General features: G+C 43.0%; 1 protein-coding gene across 2 annotated transcripts in view; it reads left to right on the top strand.

Annotated features, from left to right (window-relative positions):
- anapc1 (anaphase promoting complex subunit 1) overlaps positions 1-7,398 on the top strand; it is a 199,421-nt gene extending 192,023 nt beyond the window's left edge. For both annotated transcript variants that reach the window (XM_070885752.1, XM_070885753.1), the window contains exons 47-48: positions 4,941-5,075; positions 7,031-7,398. In XM_070885752.1, coding sequence (XP_070741853.1) covers positions 4,941-5,075; positions 7,031-7,146 — 251 coding nt within the window. In that variant the 3' untranslated portion in view covers positions 7,147-7,398. The remainder of the gene's footprint in view (positions 1-4,940; positions 5,076-7,030) is intronic.
- Positions 7,399-10,752: the final 3,354 nt, after the last annotated feature.

Raw genomic sequence — 10,752 nt, forward strand, 5'->3', positions numbered from 1 at the left:
TCTAGGTCTAGGGAGCGGCAGGCAACCAGTGCCTGTTGAACTGTAGGACAGTAAGGAGCGAAGAGATAAAATGGCAGTGAACATTTCTGACTGGGAAAGTGCTATGGTTACTTGAAGTGTTAAAAACAGAAGTGACAGAACACAATTCAATGATTTCTCTGTAGTGTGTTGTCATGAGTGTTATCTTTCATACAGCTAGATAATGGAGCTAGATAACACTCACATGCTGAGAGCCTATTCCTGTCTGATAAACAAATATACCCCCCCCCCCCTCCCACCCCAAATAAACCTTCTGCTGTGACAGAATAGAAACATATTGAAGCATAGTATTATTAACTGCAGACTTTGTGTTTTATCGATGTGTAATTTGACTACCTGGATAAAACATACAATGGCTTAACACAAGGAAAGGAATAATGTTTTGAATTATATTTTTATAGGACCATGAGTTCAATTATTTGTATATGTTCTGAAGCAACTTGTTTATAATTAACTAAACTAACTTAGTATGTTTGACCATTTTAATAATTTTCCCTACAAACTGCCATTTTTTAAAATATAGCAATTTTGGGTTTTGTCCTGAGCTAAATTGTAATTATTCATAAATTGCCCATTAAATTTTACAATTAATTGGGACGGGCATTCTGAAGACGGAGGCAGTGACATCGCCAAGTATCACAACTCCTTCCCTCCGCCTCGAATAGGAAGTAGGTTGTGCGATATCTCACCACCACTTCGTTTTAGCTTAGTATTTTGGGTTTGTGAGACCGTTTCTGACCCTCGGTATGTTCTATAAAGGAAAGCTGCACTAAAAGTATTCTTTTAGTGCTCTCCGGCTGCAAGAAATGACCTTGATGCTCTGTCTCACTGTAAGCTGAGCGATCCAGAACGCTTTATATGTGTGACTGGCAATTCTGCCTCAAAGAATGTGTCTCTTCCGTATTCCAATACTCCAAATTAAAAATATATATTTTCTCTGCCTCCACCTCCTGAGACACTGGAGATTAGCAACCAGCAAAACATAATGATCTCATCAGAGCTCCCTACAATCCAACAGGCAACTCCAAACTCCTCTTCAGAAGATTTATTTTCTTTGTTGTTGATACTGAAAATGGACAAACATTTTGGTTTGCTGGAAAAGTTATTCCAGTGATCAAACACAGTAAATCCTCACTGCCGCCATTGCTGCAAGCTCGCATCAGAAAGAACACCTCGTACTGATGGGTTCCAAAGGACACGGCTAGTTGAATTAGCATATTGTTGCTCTGTTGTGAAAATATAGGAGTCTGTTAGGAATAGGAAGGAATGAGGCACAGTCAGAAAGGTCTTTAAATCACCTTTGAAGAGGGGAGGGAGATGAACGAGTTAAGGTACTGGACCGGCAACCCAGAGGTCGTGTGTACAAATCCCACCATGGGCAAGTTGCACAATTGAATTAAATGTTCAGAGAAAGTTGTGTCTGACTAACTTGATTAAATTTTTCGAGGAGGTAATCAGGAGGGTCGATGAGGGCAGTGCGTATGATGTAGTGAATATGGATTTTAGCAAGGCTTTTGGTATGGTCCCACATGGCAGACTGGTCACGAAAGTAAAAGCCCATGGGATCCAGGGCGAAGTGGCAAGTTGGATCCAAAATTGGCTCAGAGGCAAGAGGCAAAGGGTAATGGTTGATGGGTGTTTTTGTGACTGGAAGGATGTTTCCAGTGGGGTTCCGCAGGGCTCAGTACTGGGTCCTTTGCTTTTTGTGGTATACATCAATGACTTGGACTTGAATGGTGGGGGTATGATTTAGAAGTTTGCAGATGACATTAAAATAGGCTGTGTGGTTGATATTGATGACGAAAGCTGCAGATTGCAGGAAGATATCAATGTACTGGTCAGGTGGGCGGAACAGTGGCAAATGGAATTTAATCCGGTTAAGTGTGAGGTAATGCATTTGGGGAGGTCTAACAAAGCAAGGGACTACACATTAAATGGTACGACACTGAAAAGTGTAACATAGAAACATAAAAAATAGGTGCAGGAGTAGGCAATTCGGCCTATCGAGCCCGCACCACCATTCAATAAGATCATGGCTGATCATTCACCTCAGTACCACTTTCCAGCTTTCTCTCCATACCCCCTGATCCCTTTAGCCGTTATGGCCACATCTAACTCCCTCTTGAATATATCCAATGAACTGGCATCAACAACTCTCTGCGGTAGGGAATTCCACAGGTTAACAACTCTCTGAGTGAAGAAGTTTCTCCTCATCTCATTCCTAAATGGCTTACCCCTTATCCTTAGACTATGTCACCTGGTTTTGGACTTCCCCAACATTGAGAACATTCTTCCTGCATCGAACCTGTCCAATCCCGTCAGAATTTTATATGTTTCTATGAGATCCCCTCTCATCCTTCGAAACTCCAGTGAATACAGGCCCAGACAATCTATTCTCTCCTCATATGTCAGTCCTGCCATCCCAGGAATTAGTCTGGTGAACCTTTGCTGCACTCCCTCAATAGCAAGAATGTCCTTCCTCAGATTAGGAGACCAAAACCGAACACAATATTCCAGGTGAGGCCTCACTAAGGCCCTGTACAACTGCAGTAAGACCTCCCCGCTCCTATACTCAAATCCCCTAACTACGAAGGCCAACATACCATTTGCCTTCTTCACCACCTGCTGTACCTGCATGCCAACTTTCAATGACTGAAGTACCATGACACCCAGGTCTCGTTGCACCTCCCCTTTTCCTAATCTGCCGCCATTCAGATAATATTCTGCCTTTGTGTTTTTGCCACCAAAGTGGATAACCTCACATTTATCCACATTATACTGCATCTGCCATGCGTTTTCCCACTCACCTAACCTGCTCAAGTCACCCTGCAGCCTCTTAGCGTCCTCCTCACAGCTCACACCGCCACCCAGCTTAGTGTCCTCTACAAACTTGGAGATATTACACTCAATTCCTTCATCCAAATCATTAATGTATATTGTAAATAGCTGGGGTCCCAGCACTGAGCCCTGCGGTACCCCACTAGTCACTGCCTGCCATTCTGAAAAGGACCCGTTTACCCCGACTCTCTGCTTCCTGTCTGCAACCAGTTCTCTATCCACGTCAGTAGATTACCCCCAATACCATGAGCTTTAATTTTACACACCAATCTCTTGTGTGGGACATTGTCAAAAACCTTTTGAAAGTCCAAATACACCACATCCACTGGTTCTCCCTTGTCCACTCTACCAGTTACATCCTCAAAAAATTCTAGATGATTTGTCAAGCATGATTTCCCTTTCATAAATCCATGCTGACTTGGACCGATCCTGTCACTGCTTTCCAAATGCGCTGCTATTTCATCTTTAATAATTGATTCCAACATTTTCCCCACTAGAGGAACAAAGGGCCTTAGAGTGCAGGTCCACAGATCCCTGAAGGTAGCAGACCAGTTGGATATGGTGGTTAAGAAGGCATATGGAATACTTGCCTCTATTAGTCGAGGAATACAAGAGCAAGGAGGTTATGCTTGAACTGTATAAAACACTGGTTAGGCCGCAGCTGGAGTACTGTGTGCAGTTCTGGTCACCACATTACAGGAAAGATGCGCTTGCACTGGAAAGGGTGCAGAGGGGATTTACAAGAATGTTGCCCGGACTGGAGAACTTTGGCTCTGAGGAAAGATTGGAGTTGCTGGGTCTGTTTTCTTGGGAACAGAGGAAGCTAAGGAGAGACCTGATTTGAGGTGTATAAAATTATGAAAGGCCTGGATAGAGTGGATAGGAAGGACCTGTTTCCCTTGGCAGAGGGGTCAACAACCAGGGGACATAGATTTAAAGTAATTGGGGGAGGTTTAGAGGAGATATGAATGAGGGTAGTGGGGGTCTGGAACTCACTGCCTGAAAGGGTGGTAGAGACAGAAACCCTCACCACATTTTAAAACTACTTGGATATGCACATAAAGTGCCCTAACCGACACGGCTACGGACCAAGAGCTGGAAAGTGGGCTTAGGCTGGATAGTTGTTGGTCGGCCGGCACGGACACGATGGGTCGAAATGACTTCCTTCCGTGCTGTAAATTTCAATGATTCTGTTAAATAAATCTGGTAATTTGGGGACTGGTGCCTTATCTTGAGAACTGCTGGATTTTTCTAAGAATCCAACTGATTAATGTCTTTCAGGGAAGGGAACCTGCCACCAATGTTCCCTTCAGTTTTTTGGTGAAGGGTGCACGGACCCATTAACGGGTTGCACGGTCCATTCAGATTTCCATGCCTGCGTGGTTATTTCTATTGAAAAAGTCGCTGAACGGACTGCGCAAGACCTGCAGAGCACTGCGTGGTCGCGCAGCTTAACGGCAACATTGTCTGCCTCCCCTACCCTGTCTGGCCTACACGTGACTCCAGTCCCGCACTATATGGTTGACTCTTAGTGTCCTCTGACACGGCTTAGCAACCCAATCAGTTTTATAAGCAACTGTGCCCCAATATCCACTGCTCTGAGCAACATGGAACGGGTAATGGATTGCCAACATCATCAAAGGTGAGAGGTCAGGAACAAAATGGAAAATGTTCGAAATGAGGGTGCAGAGAACAGGAAATATGCTGGTGTTGGAAACATAGAAACATAGAAAATAGGTACAGGAGTAGGCCATTCGGCCCTTCTAGCCTGCACCGCCATTCAATGAGTTCATGGCTGAACATGCAACTTCAGTACCCCCTTCCTGCTTTCTCGCCATACCCCTTGATCCCCCTAGTAGTAAGGACTTCATCTAACATTAGTTCATTGGGGGGGGGGGGGGGGAATTACTTGGTGTGTTTGAACTGTCTTTATAAGACCAGCAAATGGAGACCGTTGTGATGCTTACAATAAAGGCATCAATGAATCAGTTACAGAAACTCCACTGTATACTTGTGAATTAAAATGCTTGTGTATTTTCCCTCCCCCAAATTATTACTTTTAGCTTCGGGTGATGTGATGTTGCATTCCTACCTAAGTAGTCAGCCTGTGGAAGAATCGCAAGTCAGTATGCTGGCTTGTTTCTTGGTCTATCATTCAGTCCCAACACTCCAGCAAATAGCAGCAACAGGAATTGAAGGTAAGGGTGAAACTTTATCTCAAGTCTGATCTGGAATGCATTGCCAGTAGTAACTTTCAGAAGGGAAATACTTGAATGGGAAAACTCTGCAAGGCTATGGGGAAAGAGTGAGGGAGTGGGACTAATTGGCCGCCTTCTGTGCCTTATCATTCCACGATTGTTTCGAAGAGCAATTCAGTTAGTCGCACTCCCCATATCCCTGCAAATTTTTCTCCTTCAACTATTTATCCAATTCCCTTTAGAAGGCTACTATTGAATCTGTATCCTCCACCCTGTCAGGCAGTGCGTGCCAAATCCTACCCTGTTCTTGCATAAATATTTATTCCTCATGTAACCTCTGGTTCTTCTGCCAATCACCTGAAATCTGTGTCGCCTTATCAGCCATTGGAAATAGTTTCTCTTTACTTACTCTATCGAAACCCTTCATGATTTTAAACAATGTTATTAGTTGTAAAATAGGGATTGTGTGATGAAAGATTGAAGAACTATTCGGAAATCATATATGAAATTAAACTGTAAATAAGAAAAGGAAAATACTGGAATTCATTTTTAGACCTGTCAGCACCTGGGGAGAAGGACGTTCTCTAACATTGTTTAAAATCATGAAGGGTTTCGATAGAGTAAAGAGAAACTATTTCCAATGGCTGATAAGGCGACACAGATTTCAGGTGATTGGCAGAAGAACCCGAGGTTACATGAGGAATAAATATTTACGCAGCAACAGGGTAGGATTTGGAATGCACTGCCTGACAGGGTGGAGGATACAGATTCAATAGTAGCCTTCAAAAAGGAATTGGATAAATAGTTGAAGGAGAAAAATTTGCAGGGATATGGGGAGTGCGACTAACTGAATAGCTCTTCGAAAGAACTGGTGCAGACTCGATGGGCCGAACGGCTTCCTTCTGTGCTGTACTATTCTATGATTTCAGGTAGACACTCTTCATCAGAACTGTGGGATCGACTAGCAGACTCTTTCACAGAACGATGTCTACCCAGAACATTAACTGGTCTTCTCGTTTCAGATGCCCATGGGACCAGCACAGCCTTATTTATTCCCATTACCTTGGATACATAATCCAAGAATAATCCAGAAATGTATTCTCTTTAAATAATAAAGCACGATTTGTATGTCTGTAAGCATTTTACAGCTCGGAGCTGGGCAGGTGCCGGCTCTCCGGGTGGTGTCTGTCGATGTGACGCAGCCGGATCATTGGCATTTGAATGCCGATCTGTTCTCCACTGGATACTTTTAGCCATCTTATTTATCCATCAACCAATCAGATTAAACGGTCATTTATCTTAGTACTGCTTGTGGGATCTTGTTGTGTGAAAATGGCTGCTGTGTTTCCCTACATTACAACATTTCAAATGTACTTCATTGGCTGTGAAGTGCTTTGGGATGTCGTGAGGTTATGAAAGGTGCTATAGAAATCAAGTTCTATTTAAAAACAATTCATGTTAGATATATTGCAACCTATATGGCTGGTAGTTCAAGTCATTGTGAAAAAACAAATTTACATTTATATAGTGCAATATCACATTGTCAGGACATTTCGAAGTGTTTCACAACCAATTACTTTTGAAGTACAACTCGTTATTATGTAGGCAAATTACACAGCTAATTATACACAGCAAGATCCCGCAAACAGCAAATGAGATCCACGACTAGTTAATCCATTCCTTGACTGAGTGTTGGCCAGGACACCGGGAAAACTCCCTGATCTTCTTCGAATACCCCCGTGGAATCTTTTGGATTCAACTAAACAAGAAGGGTTTTGGTTAGAGATCTCATCTGAAAGATATCTTTCTGCAGCCCACTCATATGTCCACCTGTTAAACGCTGTATCCCATCAGTTTTTTTCATTGCAGTGTCTTAACTCTGTGCGCTTTTGGATGACTAAAAATCGCTGAATTTCCTGTTTTCACACCTACTGTGCTTGTGTTTTATTCTTTAGGTACTGCAAGTTTTTCGGAACTCCTGCTGAAATTCAGCCGACTACATTTACCAGTGCAGGCGTTGCTGAGGCTAGCCCCAGTGATTCTTGGTAGTCCCCAAGCAATGTTGGTTTGATGGTCAATGGTGCTCATTACGGCTCTAGACCCAGTAAGACCATCATCGCATTCTCTCTACTGTTCGGATATGGAGATGATTCTGTGCCATTGAAAAGATTTTTTTTAGTACCTTGTGATTGTTATTGTCCTAACATACGTTAGCAAACATTAAATCCCACCAGATGTTGCTGTGCATTCCCGTCAAGTCTTAGGTGCATAACTGTTAACTATAGATGAACGGAATTTGTGAATAAAAACATCTACTTTTGCAGTTGGTTGTAATCTTTCATTTTGTTGTAAAATTTGCTTTACAAACAGACAAAAAGGATGGACACGAAAAGACCAGCCAGTCCATCCAACCTGTCAGACACTGTCACAGTGTAACTTATACAAACGACAAGCGAGCCCCAGGAGGGCAAATGTAATGCCCCTATTTAAAAAAGGAGGGAGTCAGAAAGCAGTAAACTATAGACCAGTTAGCCTAACCTCTGTGGTTGGGAAAATGCTGGAGTCCATTATTAAGGAAGCAGTAGCAGGACATTTGGAAAAGCATAATTCAATCAAGCAGAGTCAGCACAGCTTTATGAAAGCGAAATCATGTTTGACAAATTTGCTGGAGTTCTTTGAGGATGTAACGAGCAGGGTAGATAAGGGGGAACCAGTGAATGTGGTGTATTTGGATTTCCAGAAGGCATTTGATAAGGTGCCACATAAAAGGTTACTGCACAAGTTAAAAGTTCATGGGGTTGGGGGTAATATATTTGCATGGATAGAGGATTGGCTAACTAACAGAAAACAGAGAGTCGGGATAAATGGTTAATTCTCGGGTTGGCAAACAGTAACTAATGGGGTGCCGCAGGGATCAGTGCTGGGTCCTCAACTATTTACAATCTATATTAATGACTTGGATGAAGGGACCAAGTGTGATGTAGCCAAGTTTACTGATGATACAAAGATAGGTGGGAAAGTTGTGAGGAGGATACACAGAATCTGCAAATGGATATAGACAGGCTAAGTGAATGGGCAAACATTTGGCAGATGGAGTCTAATGTAGGAAAGTATGAGGTTATCTACTTTGGCAGGAAAAATAAAAAAGCTAATTATTATTTAAATGGAGAAAGATTACAAAATGCAGCAGTACAGAGAGACCTGGGGGTCCTTGTGCATGAAACACAAAATGTTAATATGCAGCTACAACAAATAATCAGGAAGGCAAATGGAATGTTGGCCTATTTTCTATGTTTCTATGTTTCTATATTGCAAGGGGGATAGAGTATAAAAGCAGAGAAGTCCTGCTACAACTGTACAGGTATTGGTGAGACCACACCCAGAGTACTGGGTACAGTTTTGTCTCCTTATTTAAGGAAGGACATACTTGCATTGGAGGCAGTTCAGAGAAGGTTCACGAGTTGATTCCTGAGATGAAAGGGTTTAACTTATATAGAAAGGTTGGGCCTATACTCCTTGAAGTTTAGAAGAATGAGAGGTGATCTTATTGAAACATATAATATATTGAGGGGGCTCAACAAGGTAGATGCAGAGAGGATGTTTCCACTCATGGGGAATCTAGAATTTGGGGATATAGATGCACAGAAAATAGGTGCAGGAGTAGGCCATTCGGCCCTTCAAGCCTGCACCCACCATTCAATAAGATCATGGCTGATCATTCACCTCAGTACCCCTTTTTCGCTTTCTCTCCATACCCCTTGATTCCTTTCGCCGTAAGGGCCATATCTAACTCCCTCTTGATAACATCCAATGAACTGGCATCAACAACTCTCTGAGTGAAGAAGTTTCTCCTCATCTCAGTCCTAAATGGCCTACCCCTTATTCTAAGACTGTGTCCTCTGGTTCTGGACTTGCCCAACATCGGGAACATTCTTCCCGCATCTAACCTGTTCCGTCCCATCAGAATCTTATACGTTTCTATGAGATCCCCTCTCATCCTTCTAAACTCCAGTGTATAAAGGCCCAGTTGATCCAGTCTCTCCTCATATGTCAGTCCGGCCATCCCTGGAATCAGTCTGGTGAACCTTCGCTGCACTCCCTCAATAGCAAGAACATCCTTCTTCAGATTAGGAGACCACAACTGAACACAATATTCCAGGTGAGGCCTCACCAAGGCCCTGTACAATTGCAGTAAGACCTCCCTGCTCCTATACTAGAAACCCCTAGCTATGAAGACCAACATGCTATTTGCCACCTTCTGCTGTACCTGCATGCCAACTTTCAATGACTGATGAACCATGACACCCAGGTCTCGTTGCACCTCCCCTTTTCCTAATCTGCCGCCATTCAGATAATATTCTGCCTTCGTGTTTTTGCCACCAAAGTGGATAACTTCACATTTATCCACATTATACTGCATCTGCCATGCATTTGCCCACTCACCTAATCTGTCCAATTCACCCTGCAGCCTCTTGGCATCTTCCTCACAGCTCACATCGCCACGCCACCAAGTTTACTGTCATCTGCAAACTTGGAGATATTACACGCAATTCCTTCATCCAAATCATTGATGTATGTTGTAAAGAGCTGGGGTCCCAGCACTAAGCCCTGCGGCACTCTACTAGTCACTGCCTCCCATTCCGAAAAGAACTCATTTATCCCAACTCTCTGCTTCCTGTCTGCCAACCAATTCTCTATCCACGCCAGTACATTACCCCCAATACTATGTGCTTTGATTTTGCACACCAATCTCTTATGTGGGACCTTGTCAAAGGCCTTTTCAAAGTCCAAATACACCACAGCCACTGGTTCTCCCTTGTCCACTCTACTAGTTACATCCTCAAAAAATTCCAGAAGATTTGTCAAGCAGGATTTCCCTTTCATAAATCGAAGTGGACCGATCCTGTCACTGCTTTCCAAATGCGCTGCTATTTCATCCTTAATGATTGATTCCAATATTTTTCCCACAACTGATGTCAGGTCTATAATTACCGGTTTTCTCTCTCCCACCTTTTTTTAAAATTGGTGTTACATTAGCTCCTCTCCAGTCCATAGGAACTGATCCAGAGTCGATAGACTGTTGGAAAATGATCACCAATGCATCCACTATTTCTAGGGCCACTTCCTTAAGTACTCTGGGATGCAGACAATCAAGCCCCGGGGATTTATCGGCCTTCAATCCGCCAACATAATTTCCCGCCTAATTAGGATATCCTTCAATTCCTCCTTCTCAATAACCCCTCGGTCCCTAGTACATCCGGAAGGTTATTTGTGTCTTCCTTCGTGAAGACAGAACCAAAGTATTTGTTCAATTGGTCTGACATTTCTTTGTTCCCCATTATAAATTCACCTGAGTCCGACTGCAAGGGACCTACGTTTGTCTTCACTAATCTTTTTCTCTTCACATATCTATAGAAGCTTTTGCAGTCAGTTTTTATGTTCCCAGCAAGCTTCCTCTCGTACTCTATTTTCCCCCTCCTAATAAAACCCTTTGTCCTCCTCTGCTGAATTCTAAATTTCTTCCAGTCCTCCAGTTTGCTGCTTTTTCTAGCCAATTTATATGCCTCTTCCTTGGATCTAACCCTATCCTTAATTTCCCTTGTTAGCCATGGTTGAGCCACCTTCCCTGTTTTATTTTTACTCCAGACAGGGATGTACAATTGTTGAAGTTCATCCA

This window comes from Pristiophorus japonicus, chromosome 7 (genome assembly GCF_044704955.1).
Source record: "Pristiophorus japonicus isolate sPriJap1 chromosome 7, sPriJap1.hap1, whole genome shotgun sequence".
Classification (NCBI taxonomy): Eukaryota; Metazoa; Chordata; class Chondrichthyes; family Pristiophoridae; genus Pristiophorus; species Pristiophorus japonicus.